At 57.0% G+C, this 15,163-nt stretch overlaps 1 protein-coding gene across 1 annotated transcript in view; it reads right to left on the reverse strand.

Moving 5' to 3' along the window:
• GALNT9 (polypeptide N-acetylgalactosaminyltransferase 9) overlaps nt 1-15,163 on the reverse strand; it is a 93,340-nt gene that overhangs the window by 45,874 nt on the left and 32,303 nt on the right. The window contains exons 3-4 of the mRNA XM_007181324.2: nt 5,870-6,036; nt 3,499-3,673 (exon numbers count right to left, since the gene is read on the reverse strand). Of these exons, the coding sequence (XP_007181386.1) occupies nt 3,499-3,673; nt 5,870-6,036 (342 nt within the window). The remainder of the gene's footprint in view (nt 1-3,498; nt 3,674-5,869; nt 6,037-15,163) is intronic.

A 15,163-nucleotide genomic window follows, 5' to 3' on the forward strand; every position in this document is an offset into this window, starting at 1 on the left:
TGGTGCACTTGCGGAGCGGCCAGGGGGCTGGAGTGGAGAGATGGGGGCAGTGTAAGCAATGAAGCCGGAGAGGAGAGGGGCCAGAGGACGTGGGCTGTCGGTTGCGGATTCTCCTTGCAGGAGTCCGAGAGGCCAGCAGGTGCAGCTTTGCCCCAGAGACGGCCTTGTCTACTGCAAGGATGAGATGCTGCCCGAGGGGACGTCACCAAGCTGGAGTTCAACGTGGTCGTGAGCAGCCCACTGACGGGGCAACCAGAGAGACGAATGCTACAGGGGGACAGGGGGCCAAGCTCAGGCAGGGACAGCGGGGGCGGGGGGGGGGGGGTGGAGCTGGGGCAGTTCTCTGACCCTGCCTGGCGAGATTTGCCATGTGGCCCGCTGTCCTTCCAAGCGAGAGCCTGGTATTTACCTGCCTTTCAGCTTCATGAGGAGGATTAATTAATTACTGTTAGCGGAGTGTTTCAGAAATGAAAAGCTCTCTGCAAATGCCACGTCTGCTAATAAGGCAGGATCTCTGTGGAGGCAGTTCTTGGAGGGAAGGGCTATTTGCAGATGGATAACTGGGTTTTCAGTTGTGAAAATTAAAGTTACACGGGTTTAAAGTTGCACTTCGATGTGGTAGACTTGTGGTTCTCCCAAATGCCCTCCAAATGCTCCAGGGAGTTTAACGTATATAAAAGGGACAGAAAGGCCTCCAGGTACAGCTGTGCAGTGCACAACCCGCACAACAGTATGGAGTGACCCTGCTGGGGAGGGCAGACCATAACATGTCATTAATGATAGAACGTGACAGGTGTCATGGGAAAAGAAGACTCGCTTCATGAGGGTGGCAGAGGAGAGGGAAACGGGGGCCAGCAGGGGAAGTCAAAGCAGAAAGAAGTCGAATCTCGGTCAGCAACGTACTGGGACAGAACCAGCGCTGAGAACAAGCTCGTGGTCCGGGGTGACTGAGATGCCACGGCGAGAGTGGAGGGAACGTGGAAGGAGAGGGCTCCACTCACCTGGAGTGGAGAAGGAGGTGTAGGAGGTAGCAGGTGGTTACAGGCACCAAAGCCCTGGTCCAGCCAGCAGGAGCAGTTAGGAAAACCAAGAACTTTGAGAGACCGCGAAGGCCAGACCCTCGTGGCCCCCGGCTGGGGATACCAGCCAGGCGCCATGGGACTTGATCAGCACGTCCACCACGAGCACCTCCTTACAGCATTCGCACCCCCCCCCAACATTTCCCCCAAGGGAGTACCTCAGTGAACGTCCTAGTTTAGGCTTCACAGAGTTTGGAGGTATAATGTGGGAGATTTGATATAAAAACGGTGAGGCTTAGTTTCTCTTGAAACAGGGCAAGCTGCCCACCCACCCCGGGGCTGACTTTTCCCTGCAGCTCATCTGGTAGGCGCTGCAGGCTACCCCATGCAGGGCTCATACTCCCCGCCCACTGTGGACCCCCTGCAGACCCTCCCACTGTGGGTTTCACTTAAGGATCTCGAGATGGGATCATCCTGGGTGACCTGGGTGGGCCCTAAACCCACTGGCAAGGGTACTTAGAAGAGAGAAGAGGAGAGGCACAGTCACACAGAGAGGAGAAGCCGTGTGAAGACGGAGGTAGAGATTGGAGGGATGCGGCCACAAACCAAGGGACTCCTGGAGCCCCCAGAAGCTGGGAGAGGGTTAAGCGGTGTCTTCCCACAAAGATTTGTCCATCTGGAACCTGGGATGGGACCTTATTTGGAAACAGAGCCTTTGCAGATGTAATTCAGTTGAAAAGCCCAAGATGAGATCACCCTGGATTGGGCTGGGCCCTGAATGCAAGACGCCTCCTTCTAAGAGAAAGGAGAGGGAGGTTTGAGATGCAGACACAGAGGAGAAGCAGCGTGACGACGGAGGAGGGGATGGAGGGAGGTGGCCACAGCCCTGGGCGCCTGGAGCCCCCAGAGCTGGGAAGGCGGGCGGCTCCTCCTCTAGAGCTTCCGGGGGGAGTGCAGGCCTGCCCGCGCCTTGACTTTGAATTTTGAATTTCTGTTGTTTTGAGCCACCGGCCTTTGGTCATTCATTATGGCAGCCCCAGGACACTCACGCACTGGGTGGCCCTCCCTCCAGCCGCTCATGCAACACAGGTGGTCCCCTGGGGTCCTGGTCTGCAGTCCCCGTTAGGCACTCGCCTGAGGCCCGTGCGCTGGAGCCGGCGCCGCCGGGTGCGGGGTGTGGCTCACGTGTAACCCTGGCAACAGTCCCACTTTCTAACATCCCCACTCAGCACGGAGGAAACTGAGGTCCCCGCCCCCCGCCGGGGGCTCAGCCCCTCGCGTCACGTTGGCGCGCCGAGCGTCTCGCCGCAGTCCTGCGCGCCGGGAGCCTTCCCGCGGGATGTCACCCTCTGCCCGCCCCGCCTGCTGCCATTTATTCCTCTCGCGGCCACTGCAGGTCCCGGCGGGAGCGAGGGCTGCCGGGGGCGGGGGTGGCGCCTCCCAGATGCAGGCACCAGAGGGGAAAATAAGGAAACGTGCCAAGAGCCCAGTGGGCGCTTTCCAGAAAACTCTGAGGCGCGTCCTGCTGTTCTAGCAACACATCCTCAGGCACCTGCTGTGAGAACATCGGCTCACGGCCGCCCTAGGGACCGCAGGGTCTGGAGAGAGGCACCAGGGCCAACCCCAGCTCTGACGCCCCGTGTGGATGCCCGCCTCTCCTTTGGATGTGGGTACTTTGCTGGACAGATGACTGCTCGTAAGGCCTCACTGGCCACCTTTGGGCCACGTGAGCGTCCCGGGCGGCGGAGCACAGACCCCTGGGCCCACCCAGAGACCGTAGGTCACACAGAGCTGCATATCCTGCGAGCTCTTGGGGGCTGCAGATGCTGCTGCTCTGGGGTCCACGCTGAGTACTGAGGACCTGCAGGGGCCCTGCCTCCCCGGGGCAAACACAAAGCCAGGACAGGTGCCGCAGCCTTCCTGCGGGGCGGGCCCCGGGGCGCCTCTAGATCATCCCGCACAGGTGCTCCTGAGCCACCGAGGTACCCCTGCCGCTCCCCGGCCACATCCGCCTCCAGGTTTCTCATTAGAAGCCCACCTCATCCCTGCATGGATGGGTGGGAGAAAATGGGCGGACGCTTTGATCTAGAATTTTCCATAAGGATGAGAAATTGCTTCCAACTTGTGCCCTAGACTTAGGTCTCCATTAACTGAGACCCTACAGACCACGTGTCCGTGCAGCAACTGCCCCCAGCCTTGTGAGTTCCCCTGGCCTGAGGTCACATGAGCAGCCTCATCTGACTGTCACCTGCTGGAATGACTGGCCAATTCAAATTCCTCTGGGGGCAAGGTGGGGATACAGATCAATCTTCATGTATGTGCATCACAAACAGGGTTCTGGGTTCAGGAGCCGGACGTGGAGTGGCCGTGTGGCTGGACTCAGCTGCCCCCGGCCCTGCCAGGCTCATCCTCTTTGCGGGGATCCTGCAGGCGCCAGCAGACCCCGCCGACCCCGCCCAGGGCCCAGCCGCGCCCTTACCAGCCCATGCTGAACTCCACGTGGGCGTCAAAGAAGCCCACGACAGGGGCCGTGGCGACCTTCCAGCCCTGAAGCCGAGCCCGGATCAGGCCTTCTCTCCTGCTGTTTCGGACGATTTTCACGAGGCCCGGGTACCTCTTGCTGACGTACTGGTCCAGGTTGAGCTTGAGTTCCACTGCGGGGGACACAGAGATGTTTCGGGCGTGACACCTCGGGAGGGCCTGCAGTCACTGAGACCCACGGTCGTTGTGTGCCCTGGGTCCATATTTCATAAACATTTAAGAGGACCCACCGTTGCTGGATGTGGGCTCGGGGTGCTGGGGGGACCTCGGAGAGATAAGAGCCCACCTCATGGAGCTGCATTCCAGCGGGATAGACAATGAACAATCAAGCCTGACTGATTCAGACAGAGGCATGTGTTATAAAGACAGGAGAAAACGGTGCTGAATTACTCAGCTGTAAAAAGGAAGACAGTCCATGGACAGACGGATGGATAAACAAAGTGTGGTCCATCCATACAATGGAACATGATCCAGCCTGAGAAAGGAGGGGATTCTGACACATGTTACTACGTGGATAAACTTGAGGACATTATGCTCAGTGAAATAATCCAGTAGCCAAATGACAAATCCTGTGTGATTCCACTTATATGAGGTCCCTAGAGCAGACAAATCCACAGAGACAGAAAGCAGGGTGTTGGGTGCCAGGGGCTGGAGGAGGGTGGTGGGGAGTTAGTGTTTAATGGAGACAGAGTTTCACTTTGGGAAAGTGAAAATGTTCTGGAGATGATGATGGTGATAGTTGCACAATGATGTGAATGTACTTAATACCCCTGAACTCTACACTTATTTTGTAAATGGTTAATTTTATGTTATGAGAATTTCAACTCAGTAAATTATTAAAAAACTGATGAGGGCACAGGCATCTACGTGAGGAAGCTCCCAATGGCCAAAAGTGCAAGCCACAAAATAAGCCACAATAATAACAGACTTTAGCCGGTAGGAAAAAGAAAAAGGGGAAAAGGGAGTGGCATCTGAGTGAGGTGGGAGCTTCTCCGGGTCGGCTGGGCAGGTGCAGGGGCGGCCTGTCTGTGGAGCTGACACGTGGGCCGTAACGGGGATGCAGAGCCAGTGGGGCAGAGCGGAGGACAGTTACAGGCGTGGGAAAGGAGCTCCGAGTCCCGTGGGGCACCCTTGGCTGGTCCCGGGGGTGAGGGCAGGGGTGGGGAGGAGGGATGGGCTCAGGGCTGAGCAGGAGGGCTGCGGAGGGCTGGAACCTGATCCTTGCTCCTGGGCCTCGGTCAGTACCCCCGCGCCTCGGCTGGGCGGGCTTCTTGCAGAAGACGCCTACCGCCCATCCCTCCCCCTCAATCCCAGGCTCCAGCGGACCCTCCTGTGAGGGCAGCCCTGGTCCCAGGGGTGCCCCCAGCCGCAGCGGCCAGGGCTTCCTGGAGCAGCCTCCCCGTGCTCTGTCCCGGCCTCTCCAGGGCCCCGCGGGGCTCTCCCCGGCGTAGACGCAGAGCACACGCAGGGCTGGAGCTCCTTCAGGCCCAAGGGCGGCACCTCTGCCGTCCTGGAGGGCTCTGGGAGGCCTCTCCCCGCTCCCCTCCACCCGCCCCCCGACTCCCGCAGTGAGGAGGAGAGGCTGCTGTGATGGGAGAGACTGGGGACCAGGAGGGACCGGCAGGCCCAGCTCAGCGCACCAGGACCTCGGCGTGGGGACCGCAGACGCGGGCAGGCGGGGCACCTCCGGACGCCTGTTAGGGGCCCGGAGCCCCGGTGCCTGCTGGGTGTGGACAGCGTGCTGGGCTGGACTGAGGCTGACGCAGGGCCACGCCAAGGGCCCAGGTTCCGCCGTGAGCGCCAGCCCAGCTTCCCCACCAGCAAGGCTCCCACTGGAGCTTTGTCCAGGTGCAGTTAGCATATGGGAGAACTCAGCACTCTGGGGGCCTTTCTGGCTGGAGGAGCGGAATAGCACCCTCCCACAGCTCAGGCCCACCCAGAATCTCAGAATGAGACCTCAAATGGAAGTAGGATCTTTGTGGATATAACTAGTTCAGGATCTTGAGATGAAAACCTTCTGGATTAGGGTGGGCCCTAAATCCAAGGACAAGTGTTCTTAGAAGAAGAGGAGAGACACAGACACACCGGGAAGAGGCCTTGTGAAGATGGAGTCAGAGGTGGGAGGAATGTGGCCCCAAGCCCGGGACACCAGGGATGCCGGCAGCCGGGAGAAGCTGGGAAGGGCAGGAAGGACCCTCCCCTGGAGCCCCTGGAGGGAGTGTGGCCCTACTCACAGCCCGAATTCAGACTTCTGGCCTCCAGGGCTCTGACATGCTTCCCTCGCGGGGGGCCGGGCTGGCCCCACTCACCATTATCACTGTTGTCGTCTACCAGGATGACCTCCTTGAGGAGCTGGGAGGGCGTGAGGTTGACCACGCTGTGGACGGAGCGCAGGATGACCGAGAGGGCTTCATTGACAAAGATGAACACCACGGAGATCTGGGGCAAGTCGTCCGAGTAGGTCATCTGTCTGCACCTGCGGGAGAGGCGGGGTTGGGGGCAGTGGTCAGTGTCGGATGTGATGGGGAGGTGGGAGCCTGGTGCCCCCGCAGGGTGCCCACTGGGACCAGTTCTAAATCGTGCTACCAACGGAAGAGCAACAGCAATGCCACAGATGGAAAAGGACCGAGTGCAGTGAGGGAAACAGCACGATGACGTTTGTCTCGGAAGCTCTGGACTTCAAGGCTCTGAGCCTGAACCCTGCTGTCTCCTTGCAGGAAGGCAGGGAACTTGCACTTGTAAGGGGTTAAAGTCCCACTGGGATCACATGGAGCATTTTTCCTTGATGCCCTTGGAAGGTGTGGACGAGAGATAAAAGGAACGGTGGTCATCTCACAGTGTAGTCCAGCGGAGGGTCTGGGAAAGAGCCCCAGCCCGGAGCCCACGTCAGCTACTGATGCCCAGCTCTGTCTGAGCGCCGGGTGGCCATGGAGCAGGCGGTATCTACTGGGTGGGTCCTGCACTCGGCGGGCACCGTCCCCTGAAGTGGGGTCTAAGTAGACAGTGCTGGGCTGCCCAGGAGGGCGGAGCGCTAGTGCCAGACGAGGGCTTTTGAAGCAGGAGAGATGTCTGCATGGGACAGCCTAATCGTGGCCTCTGCCTAACCTTAGCATCGAGGCTGAAATAGAAGGGTGAAGTATCTTCTTCCAAAGGGCTTATCTTGGCTGTAGGGTTGTGGGAGGGAAAAGATGGGGGGCAGGGAAAGCAAAATACTCCATGTTAGGTGTGGGATGAGGCCAGTGGGTGGCTGTTAGTGTAATAATACAGTGGAATAAATTCACAAGGGGCAAAGGGAGCTCTCAAAAATAGAGAAATGGGAAGGAACAAAAAATAAAGTAAGACAGAATGCACCCAATCAAGTACGTTGGCTGCTACAATAAATGTAAATAAACTTACTCTCTCCTTAAAATGGCAGAGGCTTTTCAATGAAGTTAGATACATACACACTAAAGCACACTTACACATGCACACATTCACTCAGTCACACACAGCTCTGCTGTGCGTGGTTTACAATAAATACAGTTCAAATAGAGTGATTTTTTAAATTAATTAATTTATTTATTTCATAAATTTATTTATTTATTTATTTATGGCTGCATTGGGTCTTCATTGCTGCATGCGGGCTTTCTCTAGTTGCGGCAAGCGGGGGCTACTCTTCGTTGCGGTGTGCGGGCTTCTCATTGCGGTGGCTTCTCTTGTTGCGGAGCACGGGCTCTAGTAGTTGTGGCTCGTGGGCTCTAGAGTACAGGCTCAGTAGTTGTGGTGCACAGGCTTAGTTGCTCCGTGGCATGTGGGGTCTTCCGGGACCAGGGCTCGAACCCACGTCCCCTGCATTGGCAAGCGGATTCTTAACCACTGCACCACCAGGGAAGTCCAGGAGTGGTTTTTTAAAAAAAAGATTGGAAATATAATCTAGTGAGAAAGGGATGCCAGACAAATACCACCCCCCCCCAAACCAGAAATTCAGCACAGATATCACATAGGATGAAGGAGGTAGACTAGTTATAAACCATTATCACAAAGTGACCTGGCAGCTGGGTATAAAAGGAAAAACTACTAGAAAAGTCTACAAGCGTGCATCACCTTCAGACTGGGCAGACTGAAAAAGTAAAACCATGAAGGAATTACATAACGAATCCCCTAATTCCTTCTTGGAAAATTTTTTTTCTTATGCCCATAGGACATTTACAGAAAGTGGTCATGTATTTGCAGAATAGAAAACCTTAGATTTTTATGAAGCAGGGATTTTACAGGCAGGGCCATGTCTGTGGGCGTGTGACCCGGGCAGTCCCATGGGGCCCACACTGGGAAGGGCTCGCTCCCATCACAGCCTTCTCCCGTGTGCCCATGTGCTTCCTATTCTCATAAGGTCATTAGCTTAGTGGCCGCCCTGCGCCACACAGATATGGCCTCATCTTAACTAATTACAACCCCATTTCCTAATCAGGTTACATTCTGAGGTCCTGGGGGGTAGATTTGGACATATCTTTTGGGGGACACAACTTAGCCCATAGTCAGTTATTCTTATCCCACACCTGGAGAAAGAGTTTTATTTGAAGGTGGGGAGGTTATTGCAGTTATCGGGGGCTGAGGATGGACATGGGCCAGAGCTGTCTGAGAAAAATAACCAGTACTGGGGATAACCAATCATGATAAACAATAACTATATCAACCAATCATGAGGACAACTGATCATGATGATAAATAATAGTGATGAAAACTGATACAGACGATAACCAATCATGATAATAACTAATACTAGTGGATAATCAATCATGACGACAACCAATCAGGATGATAGCAACAGCTGAGGGCCCCCGGCACGCAGCACGCGCTCTGCCCCCCCGAGCCACCCTAACAGGAACGTAACATCCCCATTTTGAAGATGAGGCTCCTGGGGGGTAACTCCCCGCTTCCGTGGTGCGCGCTGGCGTCAGAGCCGGACCCGAGCCACCAGCTTCAGGCAGAGGTGGTGTTCCTGCCCACCCTTCCAGGCTGCCCTCCGGACCCTGCGCACAGCTGGGGTTTGAGCGCCAGACTGACTTCAAGATGCACGAGAGCCCTGCGTCACTGTCGCATTGATATGGGCTGCAGTGCTGCTGGGGAGATTTCATTACTCAGAAAAATGCTTTCTGACAAGAAAACTTCACTCCATTTTTCTGTAGAGGAAAAAAGCTGGAATGCATAATTTTCATGAACTTGCAAATTGTGTAAAACAGGAAAAACACCACCTTGAGGAAGGAAATACATCTTGAGAGACTGTGGCTGAAGCTGCATACGGGAAGGACAAGTTCGCAGGTGCCTTTGGGGGAGGGGCTGCAGTGCCCCGCCCCTCCCCCGCCCCAGAGGCCCGGTCTCTGCCCTCCTGTGCCTTCTCCCCAGCTCACCATCCTCAGGCGTCCTCACGCGGCTTCTTTAGGGTCTCTGTACCCCCCGTCACAGGCCCCCCAAGAGCTGCTCCTTCACCGCCGTACCCCAAGACCCCAGAGCTGTGCACGCAGTAGGGCTCATGAGCATTTGTTGACAAGGGGAAGAAAGAACAAGAGCGAGTGAACGGGCTGCCACACAGGGCCAAGTCCTGACACTCGTGGGTCCCCCCACCCCGTCTCAATGTGAAGCACCTCGCCTCAGCAAGAACCTCCACGCATGTCCAGGGCGCGGAGGAGGCAGGTGGACTTGGGGGGCATGGGCGCCGTCACCCCCTTCCTCTCCCTCCACGACCGGGTCACGAGGCCATGGACCTCTCGGGCTTGGCCACTGGGCCACGAGGGTCTGTCCTAAGAGCTTCCAACCAGTAAGAGCCAATTCGTGCTGCCCGTGGAGAAGCCACCAGCGTCCACAGCCATCTCCCGGGGATACAGCACGCACGAGACACCCTTCCAGGGGCTGAGGGCAGGGCTCGGCAGGACAAGGGTGTGCTTGCCTACACAGCTTCCACCGGTGGGGCACAGGGGAGAAGCAAGGAAGCAGGATCTGACTTCAGAGTGGGTGGGCCTGTGGAGTGACAAAACTGGGCGATGGGGTCAAGAGTGCCGGGATGGGGAGGTGTCTTCAGACCAGGCCGGGGGGAGCCGTGGGGAGGTGCCGGGAGCCCAGACCTGCATCATTCTGCTAGGGCCGCCGAAGCAAACACCCATTTATGGTCCCACATCCTGGAGGCGGGAAGTCCGAGATCGGGGTGTCACAGGGCTGGCTCCCCCTGAGGTCTCTCTCCTGGGCTTGCAGACGGCCGTCTGCTCCCGTGTCCTCACGTGGTCGTCCCCGCGTGTGTGTGTCCTCATCTCCTCTTCTAAGGACACCAGTCCTATGGGATGAGGACCCATCCTATGGCCTCCTTTTACCTCAGTCACCTCTGTAAAGGCCCGGTCTCCACACACCGTCACATCCTGAGGTCCTGGGCTCAGGACTTCAACCTGTGCATTGGGGTCGGGGGACACAGCTCAGCCCCTAATGAGACCCAAAGGCTCAGGAGGGCCCAGCCAGGCTAGGCCGGGGCCGTCCGGGGCGGCAGGAGTGTGTGGGCACGTCTCCCATGGGGCGATGAGCTGCCTCACTTTATTCTGGTCATCTACACGTAGCAAATCACTCCCGTCATAAACATGTGCAGCTTACAAATGGTTGTTTAAATTGAAATCGTGCAATATATATGGCTCATTTTTGTCCAGCATAAATTTGCATAAAAATAATCTGCTTCCCTTATAATATAATCCCCTTCTCAGTTGAAAAAACAATTGGTTGTGTTAAATATCAAGCAGAGGGAGTTTCCTGGCGGTCCAGTGGTTAGAACTTGGTGCTTTCACTGCTGTGGCCTGGGTTCAATCCCTGGTGGGGGAACTAAGACCCCGCAAGCTGAGCGGCGCAGGCAAAAAAAACAAAAATCAATCAATAAATATTGAGCGGATCGAAGGGGGTGTCCCTCACACACAGGTAGGTATGACATCAGTGAGGAAGTAAGAAACCCACACCTGAAACCCCGTTGAAGACAAAGGCAATTACCATCCTCCCCTGGGCTTTCCTTTACAGTCTCTGACCCCAGGCACCTGGCCAGTAGCGCACTTGGACTTGACCTTAGGCCGGAGTCCTCCTGTCCCGCCTTTGCACCCGCACAAGCTCCGGTGGCCGCTGGGTGGGACTGTCCCACGATGTCCCTGCTTCCCGCCTCCGGGCAGGAGGTGCTGTGTTTCCGGGTTTCCTTCTGCCCCTGACTCGGCCTCAGCTTCAGGGCTCAGTGTCTTCCCCACCCTGCAGGGACCGTCCCTGAGCTGAAGCCCGGGGGGCACTCAGTGGGGTGGGGGAAACGAAACTGACCGCCACGCTGCAGCCCTGGAAGAAGTTGGTCTCAGCGGAACCAGAGGGTTTTCCTCTGTAATTGAAAGCCCCGTTCCTGTCCGACAGAAAATAAACCATGTTTATGGTGATTGGAAAGAATCAGAGTTCAGCAAGAGGGTGGCTCTGAGAGCTTGTAAACTTGGTGAGCCAGGGTGGGCCCCAGGAGTGGGGCAGAGGACGGGACAGAGGCATTCGGGCACTGGGGGAGGAGGACCCCATCGCCCCCTCCCAGAGCCTCCGGAGGTGGAGGGAGACCCAGAGCGCTCCCACATGCCGAGGCTCTTGGTTCACCGTAAAACTGAAGGAAGATGCGTGATACACTTTAAAGATTTCAACTTGACCGAGTAACATTTCTACGTTCAAACTTGAAGCTAACAGGTACAGGTCAGGAGAGAACCAGACGACATCTCCCCAAGCCCTCCCTCCTGCTGCCCCCCACCTGCTCCCCTTAGCAATGAACCCGGTCCCTTTCTGGCCCGCCTGCTCTGACAAAGCCTTGGCCTTGACTGTGGTCTCCCCCGCCTCTCCCTTGACCCCCTTCCTGGATGCGCTCACCGTCCGCTGAGAAAGGGCATGGTCTCTAGGATGTGCGAGCTGGGCCCCCTCTGACCTGACCTCTTTGTCTGTTTCCTCTGGCTCACTCAATGGCCCCAAGTGGCCCCAGTGCTTCCAGGAGCACGCCAGGCCCGCTCCTGCCTCAGGGCCTTTGCACGCCCTCCCCTGCTCGGCACACGTCTCCTGCACGCGGCCACGTCACTGACTGCTCTTCTGCTCTTTCTCCCCTGGGCTGGGAGCCCCCGGGCAGGGCCTCCTGTTTGTCTGGTCACTGCTTCACGGCATCTAGAACGGCAGACACTCCATGGGCTTCAATCCACAACATCTAAGAAGCTTCCATTCACAGCTCCTGGTGGAATCAAAGGTGGGGCATGAGATGCACATTTAAAGCTGCGACATGTGTCGGAGCTCTGAGTAATTTTGTGTGAGGGAAACGTTAAAAGTCTAAACTTGAGCCTCGAGCTGAATTTAAGTATACATGTGCACGTACACACACCACATGGGCACATGCATGCCCACACTCACACACACCACACACATCCATGAGCCCTTGACAGGGCTGTGCCCCCACCCTGCTTGGGGCATCTGCCTTATTTGGGGGTCTCTCCAGTCCTGGCTGAGCCACGTCTAATCCATCCAGACCAGGGTTTCCCAGTCTCAGCCCTGTGGACTTTGGGGGCTGGATAATTCGGATCATCCTCTGTGTGGCGGTCGTCCTGTGTGTGCTTAGCAGCATGCCTGGCCCCCGCCCAGGCTGAGACAACCCCCAATGCCTCCGGACATCTCCAAATGTGCCCCGGGGCGAAACGGCCCGCTGAGAAGCCCTGGTCCAGGATCTGGGGTCTGGCCCTGGGGCGGCTGGGACTTGGCAACCGTTCCAGCATCATGAGGCTCCCGGCACCCAGCCCAGCGTGCCCGATGACTGATGTTAGCTGGAGTGCAACCCTCCCTAGGTCCCTTCCTCCCCCTGAAAATCGAACTCCAGCCGGAGTCCTGTCCATCCTGCCTCAGGCTGTGGACGTCTGCTGTGGTCCTGCTCAGTCTCTCCCTTGTCCCCCGTAACATATGTGCTTCACCCCCCACTGTCACACTCTAAGTCACTGGGTGGAATCCCAGCCCCTGGATGATGGGGGGTGGGGACGTGACTGGGTGTGAACCAGGCAGCTCAGCAATGGGCTCAGGAACAGACACACAGTCAGAGCCATGGAGAGGTTGGCTGGGGCCTTGGGGAGATAGGATGTAAGGCTGGAGCAGCTGCATCCATCTTGCATCCAGTGGTCAGGATGAAGCCAATGAGGCCAATAGCAGAGCAGAGAGATGGTGAGATGCCAGGTCCAGATGACATCACCTCAAATCCAAGTCTACACGAAGCCAGTGCTTCCTCCAGACTTTGTAGTTGCAGGAATAATACATTCTCTCCCCGTCTCTCCCTTTTTCTCTCTTTTTCCAGCTTAAGCCAATTTGAAATGGATCTTCTGTCAGTCCTGATCCTGCACAGGTCCTGACATGTGCATGATGAAGGGACACACTTGCGAATGCCCCTCAGGAGGGGTCTGCCCAGTCAGCCCCACCCCAGAGTCCCAGACCAAGCCGAGAGGGGAAGACAGGGGACCAGTGGGTCCAGTGCTCACAGAGGTTAGTCTGGCCACTGCCTTGGCCATTGCACACCCTGTCTCAGGACGTCCCCATCCAGGCGAGCTGGGTGCTTTCTCACATTGTTGGTAGAGATGACACCAGTTGCTTCATCCTAACCCTGTCCTTGTCTAGGACACAGACAGTCCCAGCTTGGGACCTCGGCTGCCGCGAGAGGAGGAGAGAGCCAACTGCCAACCTCCTCAGCTAAATTCTCGGCAAACCCCATTCTTTGAGACGTGGGTGTCCCCGCCATCCTGAGAGGCAAAGACTGAGCAAACTAAACACTGGAGGGGCTCTGAGAAGGAGCAGGAAAACATCCTTGCCTTCCATGGTGCAAGGTGAGACACACAGACAACCCAGGACACATGAGGGGATGTCTGTAGGGGGCTCTGGGGAAGAGTCCTCTGTTCTTAAAGAGGGACAAGGTGTAGGAACATATTTATTCTAGCCCTTTGGAAATTTGACCTGTGAAGACATGATGCCGAGAGCTATGGCAACCATATTGTGACCATGAGGAGATAAGCCCAATGCACTGAGCGTGGCAGAGCAGAGAGTTGGGAAGAGCCCAGGTCCCTGATGATGTCATTGAGCCAGCAATGAACAACTCTGCCTCCCCACCCCGAGCTGTGGACCTCTCACTATCTGAGATCAGGAATCCCAGTATTGTTGCAGCCACTTCAGACTTGCTAGGTTTTTCATCTGAAAGCATTCTCAGTGACACAGAACATCCATTCTTTTTAGGGGAATCCCACTCCTCCCTCAGAATGTCATCTAGCCCTTGTACCCTCAGACGTCACCGCACGACAGTCTGAGATGGGTGCTGTGGCAGATCACGCTTTCCAAAGATGCTGCAACAACAGCCCCCAAGTCCCCTGGGACTTTGCCACCCTCCCTTTGAACCACAGTGAGCTCTGCCGCCTCTCACCAGCAGGATACAGGGAAGGGACGCTATGTGCCTTCTGAGCTGAGTCACGAAGAGCAACAAGGCTTCGTGTGCTGGGACTTCGTTCTGGGGCCATGCGGCACCAGAGAGGCAACTGGACTCTGCCCAGGCCGCCACGCTGTGAGGAAGCCCAGCCACACAAAGGGTCCCCGTGTGGGTGCTCGGGTGGACCGTCCATCTGCTGCCAGGCGTGTGCACGATGGCCCCCCAGATGATTCCAGCCCCCGCCGTTGAGCACCCCCCATCACACCTTCCCAGCTGAGGTCTCAGGAAGTACTGCTCAGAGAGGCTATTCCCCCTGCACCCCGTCTGACCTCCTGCCTCTCAGTCCATTAAAACGTGGTTTAACGCAGCTGACTAAGCAGCAATCGTAACCAGGACAGGTACGTTCCCCAAAGTCCGGCGGCTCTGTCCTTTTCTTGGACACACGCTGTCCTGCACGGTGCTGGGTACACGCTGGACGCTTCCCACAGACTGGCGGGCTTCACGCCCACCCCATCAGGTCAAGGCCGGAGGAGGGGCTGGGCTGCGGGCCCCAGAGAGGCTCTGGCTCGGCTTCGCATGTCCCATCTGGAGCCAGAGAAGCAGGACATCCTAAAGCATCAAGCTGTTTCGCAGAGGATTTATAAACCCACAGAGCAGCAGGCGTGGTTACGAGCTCTCGAAGCCACTTCCGAGGTCGTGACTGGAATGTGTCGCACGCGGCGTCCCAGCTGGCCTCCGGGAAACGGGGCCATGGCAGCGACACTGATGGAAATTTATGGGGACGCCCTTTGTGCCGCTGGAGAAATAAACGCAGGATGGAGAGGGGATGAAGTGGCAGTGGCCTCCCGGGGGGCAGCAAGCTTTGCCTGTGACAACAGGACACACATCCATCCCCTGCCAGAGCAGACGGGTCTGGGCTGAGCACAGACCCAGGAAGCTGCACCATCGGAAACCGAGAGGGACGCTTCTGGGAACCGCTGTCAGGAGGGTTCTTGGAAGCGCGTCACCGGGGAGTGGGGATGCCTTCCTGGCGGCAGCATCTGCCTGCTGGGTTGACATGCTGCCGCCCTCTTGGGAACATCGGTGCGAGCCTGGAATCCCAGACCAGTGCATCCCACACCAACGCCTGGCCTTCCTGCCAGCCCAAGGCAGGATG

Source organism: Balaenoptera acutorostrata, chromosome 13, assembly GCF_949987535.1.
Source record: "Balaenoptera acutorostrata chromosome 13, mBalAcu1.1, whole genome shotgun sequence".
Taxonomy (NCBI): Eukaryota; Metazoa; Chordata; class Mammalia; order Artiodactyla; family Balaenopteridae; genus Balaenoptera; species Balaenoptera acutorostrata.